The sequence below is a fragment of the Tigriopus californicus genome, chromosome 1 (assembly GCF_007210705.1).
Source record: "Tigriopus californicus strain San Diego chromosome 1, Tcal_SD_v2.1, whole genome shotgun sequence".
NCBI lineage: Eukaryota > Metazoa > Arthropoda > Copepoda > Harpacticoida > Harpacticidae > Tigriopus > Tigriopus californicus.
This window is the reverse complement of record NC_081440.1, coordinates 1,188,300-1,212,676: the sequence shown is the minus strand read 5'-3', so window position 1 is coordinate 1,212,676 and position 24,377 is coordinate 1,188,300. Positions and strand designations below refer to the sequence as shown.

The 24,377-nt window shown below is 45.8% G+C and overlaps 6 protein-coding genes across 7 annotated transcripts in view; 3 read left to right on the top strand and 3 right to left on the bottom strand.

Annotated features, from left to right (window-relative positions):
* The first annotated feature begins 106 nt into the window (after nt 1-106).
* Nucleotides 107-5,065, top strand: LOC131892658 (sodium-dependent phosphate transport protein 2A-like). Its single transcript, XM_059242483.1, has 7 exons — nt 107-1,444; nt 2,078-2,209; nt 2,579-2,770; nt 2,839-3,002; nt 3,443-3,556; nt 3,708-3,849; nt 3,931-5,065. The coding sequence occupies exons 1-7, from the start codon at nt 1,006-1,008 to the stop codon at nt 4,653-4,655; spliced, it is 1,908 nt and encodes a 635-aa protein (XP_059098466.1). The 5' UTR covers nt 107-1,005; the 3' UTR covers nt 4,656-5,065.
* On the bottom strand, nt 4,721-6,548 carry LOC131892684 (cytochrome b5-related protein-like). Its single transcript, XM_059242512.1, has one exon. The coding sequence runs from the start codon at nt 6,432-6,434 to the stop codon at nt 5,112-5,114; it is 1,323 nt and encodes a 440-aa protein (XP_059098495.1). The 5' UTR covers nt 6,435-6,548; the 3' UTR covers nt 4,721-5,111.
* Nucleotides 6,549-7,759: 1,211 nt separating this feature from the next.
* Nucleotides 7,760-11,814, bottom strand: LOC131892636 (uncharacterized). Its single transcript, XM_059242463.1, has 3 exons — nt 11,676-11,814; nt 9,204-11,164; nt 7,760-9,106 (listed from the first exon to the last, which is right to left on the bottom strand). Exons 2-3 carry the CDS (start codon nt 11,071-11,073, stop codon nt 8,856-8,858), a joined length of 2,121 nt encoding a protein of 706 aa, XP_059098446.1. The 5' UTR covers nt 11,074-11,164; nt 11,676-11,814; the 3' UTR covers nt 7,760-8,855.
* A 1,776-nt stretch (nt 11,815-13,590) lies between these two features.
* On the top strand, nt 13,591-15,048 carry LOC131892753 (small ribosomal subunit protein eS27). 2 transcript variants are annotated; one of them, XM_059242595.1, is made up of 3 exons: nt 13,591-13,747; nt 14,377-14,596; nt 14,882-15,048. In XM_059242595.1, the coding sequence occupies exons 1-3, from the start codon at nt 13,742-13,744 to the stop codon at nt 14,908-14,910; spliced, it is 255 nt and encodes an 84-aa protein (XP_059098578.1). In that variant the 5' UTR covers nt 13,591-13,741; the 3' UTR covers nt 14,911-15,048. The 2 variants fall into 2 exon arrangements, with proteins under 2 accessions (XP_059098578.1, XP_059098585.1); XM_059242602.1 differs by lacking the exon at nt 13,591-13,747 and adding an exon at nt 13,929-14,090.
* A 314-nt stretch (nt 15,049-15,362) lies between these two features.
* On the bottom strand, nt 15,363-16,995 carry LOC131892695 (GPI mannosyltransferase 1-like). Its single transcript, XM_059242523.1, has one exon. The coding sequence runs from the start codon at nt 16,679-16,681 to the stop codon at nt 15,440-15,442; it is 1,242 nt and encodes a 413-aa protein (XP_059098506.1). The 5' UTR covers nt 16,682-16,995; the 3' UTR covers nt 15,363-15,439.
* A 6,778-nt stretch (nt 16,996-23,773) lies between these two features.
* The window catches only part of LOC131892745 (GTP-binding protein Rheb-like), a 1,861-nt gene continuing 1,257 nt past the window's right edge, over nt 23,774-24,377 (top strand). The window contains exons 1-2 of the mRNA XM_059242583.1: nt 23,774-24,165; nt 24,295-24,366. Of these exons, the coding sequence (XP_059098566.1) occupies nt 24,114-24,165; nt 24,295-24,366 (124 nt within the window). The 5' untranslated portion in view covers nt 23,774-24,113. The remainder of the gene's footprint in view (nt 24,166-24,294; nt 24,367-24,377) is intronic.

Genomic DNA, 24,377 nt, shown 5'->3' with positions numbered 1-24,377 from the left:
TCCAAATTTCCCGGTCTGGGGAAATCGGGTTTTGAGAGTGCCGTTGGCGTACAGTATATAAGATTTCTTGTCTCCATTCTGCGTCAGTAGTTGTTTCTATTGGAGCCATAGAAGGTTCCAATTGCGTCAGCGCTTTGTTATCGGTGGCGAACAGAGCCCCGTTAAGTGGCTTTTTCCTCTTCCCACTCTCATCACTATTCCTCGTCCATTTCCAAACACGCCTTGTGCACGCACGCGTCGTTGGTGTTTTCGTATCTTGAGGTTCCAAAGTCAACCGAGACACAAAAGACACCATTGGCCAAAGGACGGATATAGAACTACGGCCATAGAGAAAGAGCGCCTTCTACGTCATATTGCATCATCAGCATTCTCGTTGGTTCTTTGGAACTGCTCTCTTTCACCCGGGTTTGGAAGCTGCCTGGGTCTACTAGCTCTTCTCCTCCGACCGCATGGATTGAACACGCGGTGATCACGAAGAGCTCTTCTCTCGCTTCATGCCAACACTACATACGGTCTTTTCGGTAAAGTGAGGACGCGTGATAGACTTGTGGGAAACGTCTGAAAGCACTCTCTTTCCCTCTCCCCCAAAGACTAGGGCCACTCTTCCACGAGCTCCCACTTCCCTCTTCCCACCGTCCTTGCTCGTTTAAAGGCCATGCATGCGTTTGCCCTTCTTTTCTGAGAGGAGAAATGCAGACGCAAGGACAGGCGGCAAGAATTGAAGACGAGAGCTCCCCATGTCTTTCGAAAATCAGTTACCAGAGAATCGCGGCAGAGAAAGCAAGCTAAACACTCCGTTACTTGAGCCAAATCGAACTTGAGAGGATTTGCCGGTCTCTGGTGTCGTCACCTCCATCTCCTTCAACATATCCAGAACCATGGGAGCTCAAACCAACGCCATTTGCCTCTCCTTGGTCAAATTGTGAGCCAACGTTGAGCCATTGTCTATTCAACTGAAGGTACTTGAAGACAATAATAGACAAAGAGAATTCGCCCTCAAACAAGATGGTGAACTCCAATGTAACTGTGATCCAGGCCGTGAAACGCCATCTGGGCCTTGCCCCCAACCCCGTCAACAACAATAACATCCTATCTAGTCAAGAACCCGTCATAGACCGACTTGAGGAAATTATGGAGATGCCTCCTCCCCCTCAATCGATGGATAGTTCCATGGAGACCACTCCGGCAATGAGCACCGTGGCCTCCTCAGCGGATCTCCTCACGATGAAGAGCAAGAAGCATCGTCCGATCAACCCGAGGAAAATCCACAGACAGATTAGCGAATGCATCCAAGACCAGAACCTTCAAGTCGAAAGGCCAAATCTCCGATCGAGGATGTCCGGTTTGATCAAGGTTCCGGCCTTACTCTTGCTCCTCTACATCTTTATTTGTTCCCTGGATTTCCTGTCCTCTGCATTTCGTCTCATCGCCGGAAAAGCAGCTGGTGAGTGAACTTGAGCGGTGGTGCACCAAAATTTTGCTTCCTCGTGTCGAAATTTTGGCATATTTTTTTTTCTCTCTTATCGCCTCTCACTGTTCCCACGTGTGCATGAACTTGGATACATTTTTTGTCCTTATCCGGACCAGGCCGGGCCTTTCCTCAACGGCATAGAGCTTGAACAAGCAACAGCCAGCAGATGGATAAGGGCGAAATGGAGAGCGAGCTTTCTCTACCTTTTTCAATCTGTTCTTGAACCCACTTCAGATCTGGTAAAATCCAGTTTCTGGAGCGGTTCTGGCTCAGAATGGCATGCACAATTCATATGAAATGTTCCTCATGGCATTTGAACTATTTTGAGACTTTCGAGGAACAGTACAAATGATTCATTTCACAAACTAATGTACTGTACTATCGTAAAAAAGGCTAGGCCATGCCCAGGCAAGAATGATTCACTACGACAGCCTTGTCTGTCCCTTTGACTTTGGGGACAAACATGTCAGTTTGCCAAGTCTGAATTGGATCATCGGCATTAAGAGCTAAAGGAATGTTGTCCTATTCCTGGGAAATTTAAGAGGCTACGCAAACGACATGGGATCCACTCGCGTATGACACACTTTCTTCTTGCTTTGATTTCAGGTTCTGTATTTCAAGACAACGAGCTTCTCAACAACCCGGTAGTAGGACTCATGATTGGCGTCCTCTTTACAGTCCTCGTCCAGAGCTCGTCCACTTGCACGTCAGTCATTGTGTCCATGGTTTCAAGCGGAAGTACGTACCTGCTCCATTGCTTTGTGCTTGATGCTAAACTTCACTCTCGGCTTTATTCTTCCACCTCCTTGTCGTGATCGTTCAATAGCATTTAAATGATCACTTGGTACTACAAAAGCAATGGATTCGCATTTTCCGTTTTTGGGAGGCAGTTTATTTTTCCCACTATTGACGAGTCTCGTCGTAAAATTGGAGGATTGCTTTTAAGCAATCGCTATGCCCTTCATTGCTTCGCGTGCACAAGGCCAACATATGCTTGGCTTTCTATATGTCACTGGAAAAGCACATGCAGCCATTTAGCAGGCAATACAAGAGCGAAGAGACATCTAGACTGCAAATCTAGACAAATGTTTTTTGTTCGTCCTTCAGTTCTCGATGTCCGGACTGCCATCCCTATGGTGATGGGTGCCAATATCGGAACAAGTTTGACCAGCACTCTGGTATCTTTAACTCAGGCCTCAGATCCCCAACAATTCGAGCGGGCCTTTTCCGGCGCTACAGTTCACGATTGCTTCAACTGGCTCAGTGTGATCACTCTATTGACACTGGAAATATGCACTGGTAACATAATGCAGTTCTCTCCATTCATGGCCTGGATGAATGCTTAAAACTAGATTTCCATGATCTAGGCTACCTCTTCCATTTGACCCAATGGATTACCACAGGGGAAAGCAATGGCACCCAATCAGCCGATTGGATAAACAGAGCTACCACTTCAAAGGAAACCACCTCCAAAACGTCAGTTAATGTCTTGGGCGCCATTACCAAGCCACTCACTCAAATGATCATGCAGGTTAGGAAAAAAAACCCACATCATATGTTTGCACCAAGTATCATTTTGTGGGCACGATTTTTGGCGATTTTTTAGTAGCCACCTGGGTTGAGCTGAATTCAACTGAATATTGATGTTCATGTTCAGCCTGAACCTGGACTGGACACGAGATTGATCTTTTCAATATCCCAAGGCCGTCTCAGTTGAGACTTAGGATAACGATCTTTCCGTCACTTCGTCGACACTTTTTTTTATCTGCTGCGTCTTGAATCGCCGACCTTTTTAAGAAGTACGAACGAAATGGTGGATGAGAGAAACTTTATCAAGCAAATCTCGCTCTCTTCTGGATTGCATTTGCATTTGTTCCACAGCGCTGAACGCAATATTGTGGTAGCACCGTCATCATGTTAGAAGGGCCTCATCGAAAACAACAACTAATCAAGTTCGGTCTTCTTTTCCAGATTGACAAGCCTGTCTTGAAATGCTGGGGGATAGGCGGTTGCCAAGATGAGAGGCTCCTCAAAGTTTGGTGTACCAAACCTTCCAATGACTCTGATAGCCTTGATGGTCACGACGTAAGTTCCTAAATAAAGCCTTCCCGAAAAGTTGGGCGCCGTTCTTCGGGTCTACTTTTGTCCTCTAATCAGATCTCTGGTCTGAACAATTGAGTTATGTGTGGTCTCCTAAAGAGCTCTCATTCATCACAATACTTTTGGGTTGTTTCAGGGCGGTCAGAAATGTCAGTTCTTGATGAACTTTGACGGATTGAGCGATGGGACTCTAGGTGTGGTTCTCTTGATCATTTCTCTGGTTCTCCTCACCACGTGTCTCATCCTCATTGTCAAGATTCTTCACTCGGTGCTTCACGGTAAGGCTTGATAGCAACCTCCGGGAAGTGGCAATTGGAATAAAACGCCATATCAATTTCCGTTTGTTTTTGGGTTTCCAGGAACCGTCGCCGATCTCATCCGGAAGTTCATTAACGCCGACATTCCGTATGTTCCTTGGCTCACTGGATACATTGCCATCTTCATTGGAGCCATCCTCACTTTCGTTGTGCAATCGAGTTCTGTCTTCACCTCCACATTGACTCCACTGGTGGGGGTGGGGATGATCACCGTCGACCGGGTCTATCCTCTCACCCTTGGGTCGAACATTGGCACCACCACAACAGCTTTATTGGCGTCTTTGGCTGCGGATCCCGACAAATTCCAAAGCTCTGTTCAAATTGCCCTGTGCCACCTGTTCTTCAACTTGAGTGGAATCCTGCTCTTCTATCCCCTTCCTTTCATGCGATGGCCTTTGACCTTGTGTAAAATATTGGGCCGAACTACGGCCACTTATCGCTGGTTTGCCGTCTTGTATTTGCTGATGATGTTCTTCCTGATGCCGGGATTCATTCTCTCGGTATCTTTGGCGGGGCAAACTACGTTCCTGATTGTCATGGTGCCTCTGATGACGCTTTTCTTCTTGGCCATCATCATCAACATCCTCCAGGTGAAATGTCCCACCATCTTGCCACCCATTTTCATGGACTGGAATTTCTTACCCATCTGGATGCATTCATTGGAACCTTATGACGGAGTCATGCGCAATCTCCTCTGTTGCTCCAAGTACAGTCCCATCCCTGTCCCTGATAAGGATCAAACACTCCACACCATCACCGTGGCTTAGATCCTCTCAACGCTCAAGCAAGATGATGACACTGACTACGACAAGGAGGATTTTTCGATGAAGAGTTGATGCATCCCTTACTCTATACATACTAGAACGAGGTCACAATGTGAGCTTTATAATTATGTTAGACTAATGTAAGCTGCGCTTTAGATTGATCATTTTGGACTTTTCCTTCCCGAAAGTTGGGCGGACAATCATCCAAGCAGATATATTTTTTTGTGCTCTTCACCTGGCTCAAAACGGTGCTCAAACCCAGGTGGCACAGTATTCTCATACTACCAGTAACTATCAACACCTATGTCTATCGGAAGACCTCAATGCCGCACGCGTAGATGATAAATCAGTCGGCGAATAGATTTTGACCCCAAAATGACAAATATGAAATATATAAACCTCCCAAAAAGGTATATTTCCACCGTATATTTCATGATTGGTAGGGAAACGGCATGGATGTTAGCCGATCCTCATTTGTCGTCTCTCCATGTGAGTGTTTGGTTTGGTTCGGGTCATTTGGCTATGCATACCCAGAACCATGTTCCATTGATTTGCTACGGGATATTCAATGGCAAACTCGGTCAGGGTTTCATTCAATGCAGGGATCAAGTAATCCAACTTGGAGTGGTCCACAGTTGGGAACAAGTGGTGCAGCAGATGATCCCCAAAGGAGGTGGCAATCAAGAACAAGTTACCCGACTTGTTCACATCTCTTGTGGTATCTATCTGACTGATTCCCCAATCTAGATCCTTGGGTAAGTAATCACCGTCGTGAAACACACTCGGGTGATGATGGGTTCCAATTAAGGAGGTGAATACAATCCAAAACCCAGCAATGCCGTGCATGGTAAACCACACCAGGATGGTGCTGACGAGACTTAGCCCGAAACTAAGGAACACAAGTAACGGGACGTACGGTAAAACGTACTCCAAACGAAATGGTGTCTCGCCTTTCAGGACAAAGAAAGGCCTTTGAACCAGATTCACCGGGAAAGTGAGTAAATACATCAATGGATAGAGCATTGGGAAAAGGTGCAACTGGGTCCAAGTCTTATCAGGAACCACGAACCAGTTGATGAAGGGCAAGAACACGCTGGATTCTACGTCGATGGCAGAATTGGTGAACAAATGATGGCAAAGCATGTGGGAGATCCGCCAATCACGTGAATGACTGGCGGACAAGTCACCCAAATACATTCGGTAGTTGTCGCGTTGATGGAAGAAATTGTGGGCACAACTACAGGTCATGCCCAGGATCAACCCCGTGGCTACTACTAGGATCCAAGGACCCCCGAGCCATGCAGTCAGGAGAAGCAAAGTCACGTAGGAAAAGAACAAGCCATCTTGGATCAACAGCATTTGATGACTTGGACCCGTGCCCACTTCCTTAAGGATCTTTTGCACACGACGTTTCAACGTTTGATAGAATCCGTCCGACTTGAAGGTGAAGGGAGATTTTCGAGGAGAATTTTCCACTGATCGCACGTGGTACTTGGTCAGAATCTTGCCAAAATTGTCACCAAAAACGTGGGCTACTTCAAATGCCTCGGTGATATCCGTACCTCGGGTTTCGGCAATCCACATCGACCCTCCCGGGTGTTTGTCGATAAAATCTGACAGATCGTAGAGGTCATTGTGGATCCGCCAGAGCCTGGAATCACCAATATCATCGTATTTCTTCTTGAATTCGATCCATTGGTCGACGTGGGCAACTTGAGCGATTTCCTGCAAAGCCTCACTGGTCAAGGTTCCTTCCACCAATGCACTCGCCTTGGGTGCCATACTTTTTCACTGATTGGAACCCAACCAGAAAGGGAACTCTTTTAAAAAGTCCTTCCTTGCACTTTGAAGTAATTGCTACTGATACAAAAGCACAAACTATGTTATAGAACTTGAACCCCGATAAAAACGAGTGACGTAACCAAAGTTTTCTGTGACCTTTCGTTGAGAGAAAACGCATCAGTCTCTCGTCTTTTAGTGGCAGAACGCAACAATCACTCGACCAAGAGTTCCGTTAATCCATAAAATTTATTGTAAACATACCATTGAAAATGTGCATAAAATGTCTTTTGAAGATTATGATGATAATGAGCATGAGGACAAAAGTTACGATGTGAGAAGCCAAGGCAGGAGGATCCACGAGGCGCGAAATTCACACAGGTACGAAAGTACGCACACACTCACTAAAGTAGCGATGAAAGACGCTGAATCAACCGTGAAAACCACAGGCTTGAAACTATAAAACACGCGACAGAGGGTGGAATTCTCAAGAAGGATGAATCTAAGGTGGGACCACGTGGATGAATCAAAAACTATATTTGCGACTGATCCACTTGCTAGTACTACGCACTTTTTCCCCTACCTTCAAGCAATCTGAAGTTGGGAAGACGGCAAGTTTCAACTGTGATGATATTAAAGCAAGCAAGGTAAAAAGTTAACGAGCCATCATAATGTGTTGTCAATCACTAGAATAGGACTCCAGCACGGTATGTTAACAATGTTGTGCGTCTTTGTAAGGTATTTTTTTAACAAGATGAAAGTAGCAGGCTAACACACGGTGTGGGTTTCATCTCTCAAGCGGTGATTGTGGTACAAAAAAGAGTTAGTGCCTCAAGAAGTACAGTACACTACCGGAAAATTGAAATGAACCAAGACTATCACGCAACTTGAGTCCCAAAAACGGCTCGTGACACAATAATTCAGGTTAATGGTTGAGAGATAGCGAGGGGGGGGGGAGGGTTCCGATTGAGCTTTCCTACTATCATTCGAGTAGTGTGACTAATCACAAATTGATGGTCATTTTTTTGTTCGTTTACACTTGGAGGGGTGACGGGTTTGAACGCATATCTGATTAATGCCACGGTCTTAATGTTACAGTATGAATGCAGCGAAGATGAGAGGATGATTCGGGCACAACGGGATTTGGTCGCGAATAACAGCATCAGTATGAGGGTAATGACAAATATAGAAATTAGCAATGCTAGGCAGTTCGACGTGTCGGTTGGTGAGAATAAAACGTGAAAACTTGAAGCAGAAACGAATAGCACATATCACATGCAAAGTGTGCGTTACCTGGTGCCTTATCAAGTTCTAGATTGAAGGCAAAACACAGCTGGGATTGTCTTTATTTTAGGTTGTTAGGAAAAAGTACGAGTACTTAAAATATTGATGATTTCATAAAGCAGAAGACAAAAAAATGAAGACAAAAAACGCCTTGATGTCGGGGAAGTGAGAATGAATTTGCATTTTGGATTTTGGCGGGATGAATCAAAGCCAGATAAGAACACAAGTTTTTGGAGCAAGAGAATAGTGTAAATATTAATGCAAAGTAATCATAGTGAAGTTCAGAGACAGACATATCGGGATGAATTTTACAACAGAGTTAAAGCATGTCAAATTTAAACACAAACAAGATTGGAATTTCCAAACAACAAGCATATCTCATGGAGAAAGAGCAACAATATACGTATTATGCAGTACAACAGCATCATGTTAGTCATTAATTTCTTTTTCTTTGTTCTTATTCTTCATTGCATTAAGGGAAAGGATTCATTGGCTGGGACAAACACACACGACTAATTTGATATCTAAATTTCCAGATAAAGTAGGTATTCATAGATGACGGATGGCATTTTGACAATTGGGACAAATAGGGCGGTCGTTAAGGCAAACATAATATATCAATCTATCAATATTCTTCTTTTTTTTTTTGGTAATCAATCATCATCGTGATGCACAAACAGAGTGAATTTTACATTTTTGTTTTTGTTTTAAGGGATGGATTTGACTAAACCATTTCATGACGTGATTTGACAGGGGTGAGCAAATATGCGGCTTTGTCCGGACAAAGAAACCCGCACATTTCCCAAGGAACGTATAACACAGAAGAAGTGGAGGATCTCCTTTTTCAGGGAGGAGTTTCAATGATAGAGGGTTGGATTTTTAACTTTTAGCAAAGGAGAGGGTGAAAAGCTTCTTGTTCTAGCCTTCTTCATCCCTATCTTATAGTCTCTACTGCCCATCGGTTGCACAAATGGGTAATGATAACACAGCATAAAATGACTTGAATCGACGAAAACAATCGCTAATTTCCTATGTCATCTGTTACAACGGAGGGCTTGAAGTGGGTTGTTAATCGGGCGTAGGAGATGGATGACGGTGGGGGAAATTCTACCACAATGCTAGTAAAGCAGAGTTACACCATCATTTTTTACCTTCAGGCTCTTGAGGCTCTTCTTCGGAGTCTGTTTCTTCTTCGTCATTAATTAGATCATGGAATTGATTTGGATCGAACTCCTCTAGCAGAGAGTCATCCGAAAGAGGAGCCTCACCCGATGCCAATTCAGGGTCCAGTGAGAACAAGATGGTGACTTGGAGGGCACTCCACAACGATGTTCGGCTTCTTTGGGACGCGAGGGTGAGATTTCGAATGCCCTCAGCCAACGCCAAGATATCTGATAGAAAAGTAAAGAAAAAAAATGAAAAAAAATGAAAAAATTGAAATTTTACACGCGATAAATCGGTCTCTTCGACGTTCAATTTAACCCTTACCTTTGTCATCCACGGGTCTTATGATCCCATTTAGGGGCCCATTAAAGTTGTAAGCCGGGGGGCCGCTGCGATTGATCAGGGTATTGAAGGAACTGATCGAACCAAACGAGCCGTTGTTGAGTCCGGCCGAATTGACGATCTCTTCTCGCCGTTTGGCTTGGACCACGCAAATGGCATCCATCCAAAAGGTCAACGACTGATGGATCCGACCACTCAAGGGTTTGTCATTTCTCAACCTTTCCATCTTAAGAAACAAGGTCTTGACGCGGGCATGTTCTCGCATGTGGTCCAAGATGAGTCGATCCACCCGACTGGGATTGGGCGGGAGTCTGGGGATAGGCGTTGCATTCGAGGAGCTCACTTTCTTGCCCGGGAAATGCCGGGCCAAATCCGCTTCGGTCTTCTTCCGCTCTTTTTCGAGTTGCTTGAATTGATCATAGCACTCCTCTAAGCGGAAGTGAAGCTCATTGGCCGGTCCAGACCGAACCGGCTTGACTGACTTGTTTGACCCATTGGAATGGAATCCACCCGAAGCACTGGAGCCGCCACTGGGCGGGACAGGGGGTGGGAAACCCATGAATGGCGGGGGGTGATGTGGAGGCAGGAAGGGTGGCAAGCTTTTAGTGCCAAGGCCACCCATGGGTGGGTCACTGAAGCCATCCATTTCGGAGGCAAACGGCAAGTTTAATGGAGCCGCCGTGGGGGGTGGCATGTTCCGAAAATATTCAACCGGAGGGAGGAGCGGCAAATCGGGGGCCGAATCCACAGACAGATGACGATGATGCGGTGGTTGAAGGTGGTGAGGGTGAAGCAAATGAGAGGAACCATTCGAGGTGGGTGGCACCGGGGGCGGGTGTTGCATGTTCGGGGGAGGGACCTTGGTGTTGATGGGCAATATTGGCATCGGATTGTTGTTGTTATTGTTGTAATTGGTGCTCTTATTTTTGTTCGCGTGGTTTAGATTGGCCTGAGGGGTGTTATTTAAGCCGTGAGATGTGGTTGGAGGTGGACTATTGAAGAGGGTGGTCTTGACGTTTCGCGCCTCGGGTCGGAAGGCGTGTCTCATACCACCGGATAGACTCTCAAATACGGGGTTTCCATTGGCCATGGGGTTGATTGGCGGGTCGTTGGTGACCAAAGCAGGGGGCGTAGGTGCGTCATTATTGTAGTTGTCCAAGAGATTCTTGAAAATGGCTAGAAACTGCTCCTTGGGCAAGCTGCTCAACTGGCCCAATAAATGTTCCAACGGCGGCGATGACTCGCCATTAACCTGCGGGTCGACCGATTCGCCCGGACTGCTCAAAGGATTGGGCGAGTGTCGCTGCCGTGGGATGGATGAGGGTGTCAGTGGTAGCCATGGGGTCTGGCTACCTTCATGGCTCCGATCCCCGACCAAATCCTCGTCTCTGAGTGCGGACAGGCGCCGATAACGACTGGTCGGACTCTCAGACGGTCGGATGTGGCTTGGCTGACCCACTAAGTTGTCCAGACCCAATTTGGGGGGATCCGATATCACAGAGGGGGCACGGACCAACGATTGGGTTCGCTCGGGCGGGGTCAGTGACCCCAGGGGTCGACTCAAACCGAATAGAGAGGCGGAGGCTGCCTCCTGAATATGCTCCAAAGGATCGCTCTCGGCCTCGAGTAATTTGGAAACCAAGTTATCCACGAATCGATTGGGATCGTTTTCGTTCGCATCATAGCCCTCCCAAACCCCGAGCAAAAAGGGCGATTGCCGGTCGCCACTGTGGTCCCAAGTCACGGGATCGGTCCAGAGCCAAGAACCGGGCTTGAGGGGCCCATTGGAGCCGGGGGTGGAGGTGGAGGCCGCAGGCCCGGTTCCACCATTTAATGAGGGCCAACTGAACATGCTAGAGCCAGCGGAAGCGGGGAGAAAGAGCGTCGAGTTCCCAGTTCAAGTCTGGCCTTGGGATTTCAAGGAGGGGGGGGGGATTTATCACCTATGGGGAGAGAGAGGTGTCGATCAATTCATGTTAGTGCGCATTAGACCATCATGGGTGGGTGGCTCATTTTCCCGGTCAAATGACATGGGGTTCGCTTTAAATATTCCACCAATCATGGACTAAACGACTTTCCCTTGAGATACCAGTCAACACTTTTTTTTTCAGCATGGAAGGATCCCGCCCTGACAGCCTGGCCAAAGTTCACATCGAACCCGGGTCCTGGGCACATCCATCTTTCTCGTTCAAACTAGTTCCAACGGCCTGGCCAGTCAGTGTCTCCATAGTGAACATTCCCATCATTAAATATCAAACCATCCTAGAATGGACTTTTTCAGACTAAGGTGGGGGTCCGATTAATCACGGGCGTGCACCTCAACCGGTCCACGACTGGGCTACAGCGGGTGATATTATATCTTATTGGGGGATTGGGGGCCGGGGCGGATGAACGGGTCTGACAGGCGGGCTAAAGGGGTGAGCTGGCCTGGAGCGGGATGGCCGGAGGTCTTACATGTTGTTCCGGGTAGGCGCGGGTCGAGCCTGGGGGCCTCGTCAAGTTCTCCGGTCCAACGGGGCAGGCGATGGGGGGACCACTACACACGCCAAATTCCAAGATCCAGATGAGGAGCTGTCAGGCTGGCCAAAATGAAGTTCAGATGGAAAAGGTCAGCTTTAAGCCAGATTTAGGGCCAGGGAGGTGAACGAAAATTCATGTGGCGCCCTCTTCAAAGGTGATGGGTCCAATGGGATGGGAGGGCAGTCGAAATATGAGCTCATAATCTTGATCGGTGGCGATCCATGTTAGTGGCAATTTCTCAAATTTGGGTGGGTTTAGAGTGAGGACATCAATTGTGTGGTAATAATTGAAGCCCCGTCGATTTTTGGGTGAAAACTTAGGCAGTTAGTTCTACCCAGGCTGCCATCCCTACCGCTCATTCCCAGCTAAGCTGAGTCAGACCTTGAATTTTTTGTTGCCTCATTTCCCCGTTTTTGAATGTAATTTATGAGAGTAAAAAAATTCATGGCGATTACTTTTGAGTCCTCATTGAGTGCCATTTCAATTGCTTTACGAAGGCCAGTCCTTTTGGAAATCTTTTCTTTTAAAGGAGAGCCAGGAAAATAGCATTGAGCACCGTAATAAAAGGGCAAGTTTGGAGAAGCTGCTACTGACGCTAAATGTAGATTGTTGGCATCAACCACGCACTTCTAGAGATGAGAAACTACAAACCGAAACAAATTTTTCTTATCTCCTTCGCCGTTCACTTAATTTCAAATAAGTGCTTCAAACCACCACAGAATTTGGTAGTAGTTTGGAGTAGATGACCTGGGCCAAATTTGAGCCCAAAACCATGCTTCTGGTACTCAGGAGATGTGGCCCAAGTAATGTAGTAAACAGTACATAAAGTTCAAATTTTCAGCCTGCTCTTGGTCAGCTCCATAAGCTTTCGGCAATATCACTTTGAAACAAACCACTATGCAATTCAATGGTTTGAAATAACCTGTATTTAATTGGAAAGATCTACGCGTCTCATTTTATTACTTTAATTCGAAAAGTGACTCAGATTTGCTATGACCAAGAGCAAGAGGCCGATTTGCCGGGAAGCTCGTTCGCAGTGCATATTTCTAGAAGTCCGTGATTGAGGGTGTGCGCTAATTTGGCAACTAAGGATCATTGATAAATCAAGGTCGAACTATTGCGTAATGAAAATCAAATTAAAAAAAGATTTGGCGGGAAACTCGGTCACAGCCCATATTTTGAGAAGTATGTGCATCAATTCACCCAAGAAGACCTTTGAATAAAAGACCAAACCGTAGCTGAAACAGCTCTATGACATGAACTGACATGTGATGACTGTGAGCTGACAATTACACAAGCCTCAAGTTGTTTTACCCGATTAAGAATGGTATGGGCTCGATGATTAACACATGTCCTGGGAGTGGGTCCGATTTACGTTTCACTCCCTCTGTCTACCCATTTTCAAACTTTTAAGGTCAGATTCCTTTCATTTGGCATAAACCCGACGCTTTCGGCCACCGAGAAAGTTATTTGTGACGTCTGGACGCTGGAGGGGATTCGCCAATGGCTCAGCGAGACGCTTCAATGCCCATCCCTAGTAAAAATCAACGATTTCCCATTCGCCAATCGCGTCCGAGTGGCCAGGTGGCGTGGTTTTCGACCTCAAAGCCGGTTTTAGGGCGTGACCTCCATTCTGACCCGCCCACACTGGGTCTCAACACCGAGAGCACAGAAATGACATGGGCCAAATGGGCACCCTGAACCACCCATCGGCCCTAGTAGCCAACCCTTCAGCTCTGTCCAACCTTAAGCGGGAATCTCCTCGGGTCATGAGAAAAACTCATGAACAAAAACGCAATCAAATTGGATCTAATCTGACCTAGGGAACTTGAATGAAAATTGTATGCCCTCTTATCGTATCAGAAATCCAAGACTAGACCGCCTGGGAATTTGGCCGCCACTGCTTCAGCTCGGGTCATCCCAATGGTCTTTCTCATGATGATTGTTGTTCGTCTGTCAGCTACCAAACTTCCTTTTCCGTCTCCTCACGTCGAGTCAAGATGCCCGTAAGTAAAGCTCCGCATTATTTTCATCTCTTTGTTACGTTACCTTACGCCCTCGAAGTCTTGAGACCGTGGTCCGTCATTCACTTGAGAGCCGTCGAGACCGCCTGAGACCCTCCATCCCGCCCTCTGGGTGGAATGGGGTGGGCTGAGCCGGACTTGGGTGGCGTTGTGTTGACACCGCATGGTGTAATCGCATCGATTGATTATGAATAATGGAAGCCGGCCCCTTATTTAAAGGGGGATGGGGCGATGGGTGGGCATTCCCGGATCGATCGCCTTCGTGGCTAGTTGTACCTAGAATTGAAGGGACTGAACAAGGGCGTTGGAGTGAGTCCCCATGCCGGTAAGAGGGTTAAGGGTAGATGGGGAATGATGGATTGAATGAGGTGTGCCTTCCTCCAAAGCACCATGGTGGATTCGATCCTGACCACCGTGGTTCGTCAATGTGAAGGAGATGAATCTGACATGGAATCCAGTCTGGGTGTGATGGATGCCGCCTCTCTGAGGCGTTCGTGGCATACCATCTCAATCTGATTGGATACAGCGTTGTAACGATCCGAAATCAACTGAAGGGGTGTGGCATCCCGCTCCGATTCTGATCTCATTGAGTTTGTCTTGTCGGTTTGTAGCTCGCCATCGACCTCCTGCACCCTCGTCCTGAGGATGAGAAGCGCAAGCACAAGTTGAAGCGTTTGGTCCAGCACCCCAATTCTTACTTCATGGATGTCAAGTGTCCCGGATGCTACAAGATCACCACCGTGTTCAGCCACGCCCAGACCGTGGTGGTGTGTGTGGGATGTTCTACCGTTCTGTGCCAGCCCACGGGCGGACGAGCCCGGCTAACTGAAGGTAAGCTGGCTTTCGGGCCCGCACTCCCGTGTGAGTCGATGGCTTCCTTCAAAAGCACCACAGCGGACTTCAATGTCGTGCCGTTGTGGACCGTCATTGCGAAGCAGAGTAATCCGTTCTCTAGGGACCGAGTCTGGGTGTGATTGAGACCTTGTCATGGTTTACGATCTCAATCTGATTCGGTACAGCGGGCTATTAGGTCTAACCGGTGGCCGTGTGGCTGATGGGCGGCTCGGACAGGATTTTGGATCGGCCCTGAATGACGCTCTTTCTTTCTGCTTACAGGCTGTTCATTCCGGAAGAAGCAACACTAAATGATGTTGTGGTCCCTTTCCACGAAAAACATGTCCCATTCTTCGGCTGGCGTCTCGTTCCGAAACCCAGGTTTGGGGTCTGGGGAATCGAACTTGAACAGAACATCCATCTATCAATAAACGACTTGTACACCCAAAGACTCGCTTCGAGTTATGCCATATTTATTTGTACTAACTCGCAATGGCTGGAGCTCGATATGTATAGCCAATGTCTAATATCCTAGGCTACCGTTCAGATCACACAAGAAACTCAATTTCGAACTGGATCGTATGCGATGGTAACTGAGTACTAGCTAGGCGCGTGGTTCGCCGATGAATTGCGATGCCTGGTCGTACACGCCGCGCGATATTTTTTATGCCCAGGTCGCCGAACTAGCCCATCGACTCGGCCGACTGGGTTGGCACCACCATGGGAACTGCTATCTACGGGCTATCCAAGGATAGAGGGAGAGTGCACCAAATTATTTTTATTTATGGGCAGACTAGCGTTGACTTGGGATTGGGTTACATATTAGAGATCAAGCATGATTTATGCGACGACGTACTGCGTGCGATATTCCCGGATTAACTTGGACAACAGACCCACGTTGGCACTGAAAAAGGCCAGACCCTCCAACCACAACACCTGGAATGTATTCGTGCCGTCAAACTCCAAATAATAGGCGGCTAAGAGCCACGACCCCTGGGCCGCCCCCCACAAGGCCCCCATGCCCAACCATTGGCCCAGCGAGAACCGCAAACGATGGTGCACCAACGGCAGTAACACCATGTACCACAAGAAATACTGCGAAGTGCACACCTTATTGAAGGCCACGAACACGGCGGTCAAAGCGAAAAGGCCGAACCACAAGTCCGCGGGGCGGGCCATGACGACCGAGATCACGAAAAGGACCACAATTTGCGGCAAGAAGGTGACCAAACTCAAGCCCGCATCATCCACATCGTGCGTCAGGTAGAGCATGTAGAAGTAGGGTGAGAAATTGTGCCGGATATCTTTGCGGGCTAAATGATATAACCAGGCCTCACTCAGATAGGGCTGTCCGTAGAGGCGGTACGCGACATACGTGCTACCTATCAACCCCACCAAGGTAGCCACCGTGAACCGCACCTGCGCCCCATTCAATAGACAGACTTTGGCCCAAAATCGGGATCGTTGGGATAGACTGAGATAGAAAATAAGGGCGTAGATGATCGGGTACAGCTTGAAGTGAATGCTCAAGCCAAAAACCAATCCGGCACAGAAGTAGGCCCGGGCTTGGAACCCGTAGATGGTGAGCAGAATCAAGAGCAAGACTACGGCCTCACAACTGCCACGGGCTGAAATGGCCATGGAAAACGGGTTATACAGCCACAATAGACTGCCGCTTAAAGCTAACCGGGCGGGCGGCGGGAGCGACGAGTGGGAGCGGGTGGCCGCCGGCTGACTGGCCTGCAGGCAAGCGTAGATCAAGAGCGCGATGGCCAGATCGCACAACGAGAACAAGGCCTTGCCCCATAAGGGATGGAGCCAGACATTGGGCCACAGCAGGCCGGCCAGATAGGGCGTGTAGCGATAAGTGTGTCGCTTGTACGGGCTTTGCCCGTGGTGGAGGTAGCGGGCGGCATCGGTGTAGACGCGGTAGTCCACGTCGGTGAATTTGACGCCGGCCGGGCCCCATTGGTCTTGGTAGTGACCGTAGGCGATGAGCAGGAGGCGGAAGAGGGCGCCTAGGAAGAGGTGGCACCGCAGAGAACGACTCCACCACCAGTCCCGGCCGGCCGCCCACACCATGGTGTTTCGGCCTCTGGACCTGGTGCTGCAGAGGGTCAAGACCGACCAGACCGTTAAGGCGCACGACACTCAGTGGCTCCTAGATATCCATCCTTCCGTCCTTATTCAAGGCCTCTAATCCATCCCAATCCTTAGACTTATTCTCAATCGCCGTGCATCGTCCTAACAGACCATAGATTGAAGAAGAAGGAGGGTAGTAGTGCCCTTGTGAGCCTGGGCGGATGAACTGAGATATCGTTAGATATTAGATAGCGAGATGGAGGATATTGAAGTACTGAAGACGCCGGAATTAGATTATTGATCCATTGTTGACAGTCCACTCAGGGTGACGGACAAATAAAGGAAATACAGTACGTCCGGAAAATTTCAGTCACCACAACAATCACGTACTCCTATTTTAGTTAGGTGAATCTTTCTAAAGCATTATGTTGACCAATGTGACCCCCTGTCATCTTTATTCAATCTATTACTCGTTTTGGCATTCCAGTCATCAGGTCCTCCAAAGTTTTGGGATCAATCTCAGACCAGGCTGTTTTCACTTGGAATTTGAGTTGGTTCAAGTTGGTAGCTCCTTGCCAGTCAGTCTCTCCATGCTTGATAATTGCCCAAACGCCGACTTTCTCAGGAATTTCGTATAATATGTCGAACAATGCCTCACGGAACCTTGTTCTGACAATTTTTTTGTTCCCTCTGGGTTGTATTGTACATTCATCCATCCGACTTCACAACTAGTGATGGGATCAAATCAAATTTCAAATTCAAAGTTGCCAGAAAACGTGGAAAGCGAAAGCACCCACCTATTGCATCTCAACTCAAAAACTTAGCTGTGAGTAATAAGGCAACCCTAGTTTGACGGAAGATAAATCAGAGTTACATTTGTGGCCTATTGGTAATGTGGGATGTGATTGTCCCAATGATGAAAGTGCTGGGTGTGTCAGTTGGACATGGTTCCAATAGCATATAGACACATCTATTTCAGGCTTATCCACAATCCCTCACCTCAAGCCTTATGATTCAATGTGATGTCTTGGGCGAACCCACCCTGAGTGGCCTGACAAGGGCTGCAGCCTCAAATTCTCTGACAGAACAACTGGTTATATCATCATCTAGTCAAATTCCATAGTTAGTAACAGGGTAGAATTCCATTCTCCCCTTGACAACTTTGTCAGAAACAACTCTGTAATAACTTTTTGTGTAAAGATAACTCTGTTGTTGTGAGAGTTGAAAAAGAAATAGAAATAAATGCCTACAATCTCCTTCCCAGATACATGTATGATCCTACAATACGCTAGAAATATTGAATAATCATATTTTATTCATAAGAATCACACAAGTAGCAACCAACTGAGCATTTCCAAACAATGACATTGCATGAGGCCAATCTAAAAATGAAATAAGGTTTCCTGAGGTAAAAAAAACCTGGGGACCTCTGGAAAAAACTTGAATATGCTCACAGGTTCTTCTTCCTGTTTTCTTGCACTTGATGCCTTGCATCTTGGATCAGGGCAAGCTTCCATCCTCTCAGAAGCTAGCTCATTTTGTTCTGATTTTCAAAGGGGAGGTGGGAATTATATGCCAATGCCATGAAGGTGTTTGAGAAGATCATGAATTTCAAACTAATTGAATTTCTTCATATCTAAGAAGTCATTCCTGTTAATCACCATGGGTTCCAAGCCCATTTTAGCAAGGTTACCTGACTGATTGAGCATATAGAGCAGATCACTGAGGGATTAGAGAGTCATCAGTTGCCTTATATAGTCTATCTTGACTTTGCCAAGGCATTTGACAAGGTGTATCATGGCCGTCTAGTTAACAGACTCCATGAGATTGGGATCCAAGACAAGACTCTTGATTGGTTCAGAAGTTTTATTTCTGTTAGGAAGCAATTTGTTATGGTTGATTGGTTTACCTGTAATTTGTTGGTGGATCAAATATTATATGTATGTGAGATCAAGCAAGATTAATAACTTTTTCAGTCTTCAACTGCTAGGGATCCCAGTACCTATTCTAGAGACCCTGACACCAACCATGGAGGCCATCAGGCCTGGAGAGGAAAGCTATTAAACCTTGCAAGAAGATGTTCGAGCAATGCATTACCTCCTCGTCACATGCATGCATGCCAATAGGGTGCTTAATCATCTCCTCCTTCCCAATCAAGTACCCAATTATGAGGCATTCAAACATCTTCCAGGGAGGTTTCCAAAAACTTTCCTCTCCAGTCCTGACATACTCCATGCACCAGCACATATAAATTTGTATTGTCCTTAAAGGCAACCAATTGACAAGTACAGAGAGAGATGCTGCGTGAGCTGACATCAAGCCATCAAAATCAAGAAAGTGAGTCTTGCCATTTTGCTTTGTGACCATTGCCTTAGTGCCGCCAGGCCCTTCCAACCAAACTGCCACAGGCTTGCACCACTGCCTAAGCGCCCCCAGGCCCTTGCAACTGAAAGGTTAGGTGCTTTCCCAAATCCAGAGTCTAGGTCTACTTTTCCCTCAAGCTAGGGCAAGACGTAAAAAGATTGCCAAAATGGTGACGCTAACTTTCTTAATGTTGAGTTCTTGATGTCACCTGACGCAGCAGCACTCAATACTTGTCATTCAGTTGTTATTAAGGACTATGCAAAATTTAGGGTGCTCCAACTTCCTTTTAATTACTTGGGAGACAAAGGGAAAGACATGTCAAAGCTCTCCATTTGATTACAGTTGTAATTGTTGTGGAAGTTTTATCTTGAATTCCCATTGATGGGTCATATTTTGAGCAGAAATTCAAGAGATTTGCTGCAATTGCTTTTCTTTGCAATGCTTCTGGTCAGCTCCTTTGCACATCTTAATAATTAAACTTCTGCAATTTCTGTTTGTCATGAAAACAGCATATTTTGTTGGATTCTAGCCATTAGATTGGCGTAATAGTTCTTGATTAGTGCCTTTCATCCATGCAAAGTCCCTTTCCCAGCATTTCAAGGCTACAGACAGATGTGAAAATGTATGCAAGTAAAAGAAAAAGATGTTTTAGACGTGTCAAAAGATTGCAACTTTTGCCATTTTCTGCCATTTTCTCATCTGTCGGATGATTGAAAATGGGCTTTAATAATTTCTCATTCCTGCAAATAACCCAAACATTGAGGTAGGTTTTTACAATGCAATCAAATAAGGTAATTGTTTAGGAGAAAAACTGCGTATCCCCCATTGCAACTCTTCACTTAGGATGAAAATGCAAATGGGTCCAAAAAGCAAAGTATAAAGACTACTGCTTTTGGTTAATCCTCAGGCCAAATAAAGGCTGAGTTACACTACTGACAGAATGAGACTGAAACGGTAGAGGGATAACCCAGGGCTTTGGATTGATCAGATGCACCGGGCCTCATTGACCCATGTGGTGCAGCCCATTATGCAGAACCTAGAGGGATCCTACATATATTGATCTCAAAACAACTGCACCACCCACAGTCAGGCCATTTGCTTCACTTTCATACTGGAAGTGAAACAAAGTTCTAATTAATAGCCCTTTTTATTCACCTCTCCCTCCTGTTGTTGAGGACAAACAAACAGAGAAATACAAGAAAAGGCTCTAAGATGCCTGACTTCAACAGGGTATTTTTGCTGAACAACTTATTGCTGATCTTCTCTGACGCCATAAATACATCACCAACCCTTCTGAGAGGATTTTCAAATCCAACAATAGTATAATTACAAACACTTTTGACATCCAAATGGGGATGAACACAAAACCATGTATATAGTGTACTTGCAGCACACCAGCAACTTTTCACCATCATCTTTTTCCATTGAAATGTGCAAAAAAAGCTAATGGCTAGTGTAGAAAACGTGATGTTATTAAAATTTGCCCCCAAAATCTTGCAAAACTGGGCTTTTCCTAACACTATTTTGTTGGAAATGATGATTGTAAAAGTGTTGATGTGTTATCAATCAAACAGTATGCAACCTCCTGTAAAGTGATTATTTACACGTCATAGTTGTTTGGAATTTTATACTGATGGGATAAAATAAATAATCACGGGATGCTGGGACTAGGGCTACCAATTTACATTTTCAGTGGCATGTGGCATTGCAAGCGGAATATTGGAAACCCATTGATTAGTCACAATCAGTAGCCCTGATTTTTTTCCGATCAAACCAGGGTTGCGCCTTTTTGGTCAAACCTTACCTTTTATGTTAAGTTGGAAACGGCTGGCCCTTCGATTTTCCTAGCTTTCGAGCAATTCTGATCTTAAAAATTTATTTGATCCCATCACTAGAATTTTACCCATAAAGAATTTGAAACGTTTCTCAGAAAATTGTTATGCCATATTCATTGTGTTACTGTAATTGGGAAATAAATTGTTCATTCGATAATCTCTTGATAAAGTCTGGATTTTTAGAGCCTATTCTCTTGTTTCTATGTTTGTTTGTCCGCACCTAGACAAAGTAGAGGACGCTTCCTCTGCTCAAGGTAAAGGACAATTCATTCCTTTTATCCCCACCAAATTGAGATCAACCTCTTTATTCATTTGAGTACCAACTCTTGATAATCTGGTTGTTTTTGCAAAATTTATGCAACTGAGTTTTGATCCTTTTTGCTGAAAAGAGAGCTAAATGGCTCCAGAGACTTGTTTAATCTTTGTCGGGCTCCTCCACATTAATTACGTCTGATCTAGCTCATGTGTGATCAATGTTCCGTTAAGATTATGATAACTTGTAAGACTATTGTAAAGATGTATGAAAAATTTGCACTAAACCTTTTCAGCTTCAATAACATCACCTTTTCATCCGTTTCACATTTTGCCAATACCTAACTAAAATGGCTGTTGGACCTCAGTGAAACGTTTATATCTTTTTCTTGTTGATCTTGACATGCGTACTTAGCAAATTCGCACTGGTCTACTACTAATTTGCAGGGCTTTTTGTACTAAGGTACAGTGGACGCAGTCAGTTTGTCATCCACCCGACCACGACATCCAGAACAGTACAATGAATGGAGAAATGAACGCAGAGAGTGTGTGTTAGAGAGCGATGTTTTTCATCAAGTTTAAGAGTGGGTGATTTGAGGTTGCGCGATTCTTGCAAATATCCAGCACGTGTTTTTGTGAAAATGTGATGCTTGTGCACATAGTATTATTTCTACTTTAGGAAGAAACCTCTATTTATCCATATTCTCACTCTCAACAAAGCACAAAGGCTGAACCACAAAGCAAGCAAGGTCAAGAGAGCAACAAGCCAGTCAGACCCGTTTTAAGGGCAGATGGGTGACAGCTTAATGACTTTGACGATTACGGTTCCTAGTTGTAGGGGCTTCCTTCAAATGGCTGGATGGAGTAGCACAGATTCTTGCAAACTGAAACTTCCAGATGACCACAGACTTATTGAAGAATCAAGAAAGGCATTAAAAACAGATACTCTTGTTGCAACAAATAGCCGCGGGATTCAACCCCCGGAAAAGCATACCATGGTCTCTGAGGATGGGGAAGAGACGTTTAGTGGCTGAGGTTTTGCAGACCTTGTGCGCCGTTCCTCCAAATGCCGTAGGCTTCCTACGCTACACACGCTACGCTTATGTCAGTGAGCTTCCATCAAATATAGGGCCAATTGGGTCAAACCCTTTTAATGAATCACTTATTCTTTCAAAATGTATAATTAGTGACATTGGACACATGATGTTTGGAAAATAAATTGCACTCATGGCACCTTAACAATAGTTCAATTAGCAACCTACTGCGCCTCTTCCCCATTTTGTTTGGGCTGTCTGACATTAGAATCAAGGGCCCCTATTGGCCATTGAACTCCCAACCTGTACAATTAGTACTGCTTGCTCCCTGACTCAAATAAATTCAAGGAAATCTTATTTAGATCCCTAGAATTCCGTGTATGCTGCTTGTTTGCAAACAATATTACTGATGGGCATCTCGGAAACCTTGCCTCAAAATGTAATCCTTGATTTTTCTTGTGTCAAACCTTCAGATCAAACCCAACTTTATATGTCACGTTGGAATTAACTGGTGCCTATGCTCTCCAAGTATTTTGGTAACCTTCATTTTGAAAATTTATTTGATCCCATCACTTATAAATACATATACATTTCATACCTCTTCATTTCTGGTTCCTAGAACAATGTCTTATAACCTCTCCTCTCTTACTTGGCAGGTGTTACCAATGAGGAGTTGAAGGTGGGGGAGTAAGCAAGACATTAGATGGAATCTAATGAGGTGAAATTTGTTCTGGGTTAGTGTCTGATTGGGAGATGTTTGCTCTGGGGAAGATGTTGTGGGGGAAAACTACCAGGGGCAATTCAATTTTGGGGAACTATAGAGGGAGGTTATTTCATGGGAAGATATGGCTACACCCATATTTTTTCTTCAAATGGTCTGCAAATTACTTTTCTTGGCTTGGCAATTGCCATTATGTTGAAAAAAGTCCATTGAATTCTCAAATCAATTTGTCCAAGGCTTTCTTGATTATGGGCGAACACTTTCAAGGCCAGCCATCTATCTACTATTTGGTTGAAGATTCAAACCAGTTTGGCCCACAGCTATGCCTGGGCAAACTCAAAAGCGCTGAACTGGAATGTCATCATCCTTTGCAGATGTACGTATATTGGTTGGGACTAAAGCCCCGGAACTTGGGTGTCGTTCGACCGCGAAACCTCACTCTAGCTAAGATAATAGAAATCGCCTGAAGCACGCAATAAGCTCAGCTGCGTCCAAGGTACACCCATAGAGGGCATGCAGTAAAAAGAAAGAGAGCGAATACAGAAAGGCAGGTCACGAAGGCAATATGGCCGTTACACATCTTCCGTTTTTGGGTCAGCTGATATTTTGGTCCTTCGAGAAGAGAATAAAACCTAACCTAACCTTTCGGTTACAAGGGCCTCGAAAACAGCGGCAGATTAGCTTGAAAAAAAAAAAAGATTCTGCGCATCGAGATAGGAACTCACGCCAGACAAACTACAACTTTTGATCACGCACCCTATGTGATCACGACTGTCGAAGTTTATTGCCTGTGATTTTGGCAACGTTTTTACTTAAAGCAGCTACATGTCGCGAGAGTGGCAGCTGACCCCAAAATAGAAGACATGTAACGACCATACGAAGGCAACAACCGCACGGAAGGCACAACGCAGAATGAAGGAAGCCAGTCAGACAAGAGTGAAGTCAAGTCCAGCATCTTGCGCGTGAAGGGGAGTCATGTTTTGAAGGCCTGATCGCCAAACAACGTGAGTGTGGCTTTCAATAGCAGCCACAACCTCACTCAACATCCCCCAACCCCACCATCTCCAGAATCCGAAAGGAAGTCAAGGCCACAAGTCCGTGTTGAAACCCATCGACCCATCGATAGATAGATAGATAGATAGATAGATAGATAGAGACTACTCAATCCGTTGGTTCAGAGTTCAATAATAGATCGCTTGAGAGGTCAGAGGTCCACTGGCCTCAGTATGCCCGAAGCCAAGAAGCGCAAAGTGGCGCTCATGGGCTCCCGATCCGTGGGTAAGAAGCACCTAACCTAATCCATCCTTTTTATTGTTTCCACTTGACCACGACGATGACCCGACCAAGCTTGATCCCTCATCTAGCTAGCCGAGGCTTGTAGCCTTCATCTCTTGTTATTCCCCGCAGGCAAATCCTCGTTGGCCATTCAGTTCGTTCAAGGCCAATTTGTGGACCACTATGAGCCCACCATCGAAAATAGTGAGTCTCGT

Coding starts and splice junctions, on each gene's coding strand:
- LOC131892658 (XM_059242483.1), top strand. CDS start 1,006: ATGGTGAACTCCAATGTAACTGTGATCCAGGCCGTGAAACGCCATCTG. Junction 2,210..2,578: donor GTCCATGGTTTCAAGCGGAA/GTACGTACCTGC, acceptor TTCGTCCTTCAG/TTCTCGATGTCCGGACTGCC. Junction 3,557..3,707: donor ATAGCCTTGATGGTCACGAC/GTAAGTTCCTAA, acceptor GGGTTGTTTCAG/GGCGGTCAGAAATGTCAGTT.
- LOC131892684 (XM_059242512.1), bottom strand. CDS start 6,434: ATGGCACCCAAGGCGAGTGCATTGGTGGAAGGAACCTTGACCAGTGAG.
- LOC131892636 (XM_059242463.1), bottom strand. CDS start 11,073: ATGTTCAGTTGGCCCTCATTAAATGGTGGAACCGGGCCTGCGGCCTCC. Junction 9,107..9,203: donor AAGACCCGTGGATGACAAAG/GTAAGGGTTAAA, acceptor CTTTTCTATCAG/ATATCTTGGCGTTGGCTGAG.
- LOC131892753 (XM_059242595.1), top strand. Junction 14,597..14,881: donor ACGAGCCCGGCTAACTGAAG/GTAAGCTGGCTT, acceptor TTCTGCTTACAG/GCTGTTCATTCCGGAAGAAG.
- LOC131892695 (XM_059242523.1), bottom strand. CDS start 16,681: ATGGTGTGGGCGGCCGGCCGGGACTGGTGGTGGAGTCGTTCTCTGCGG.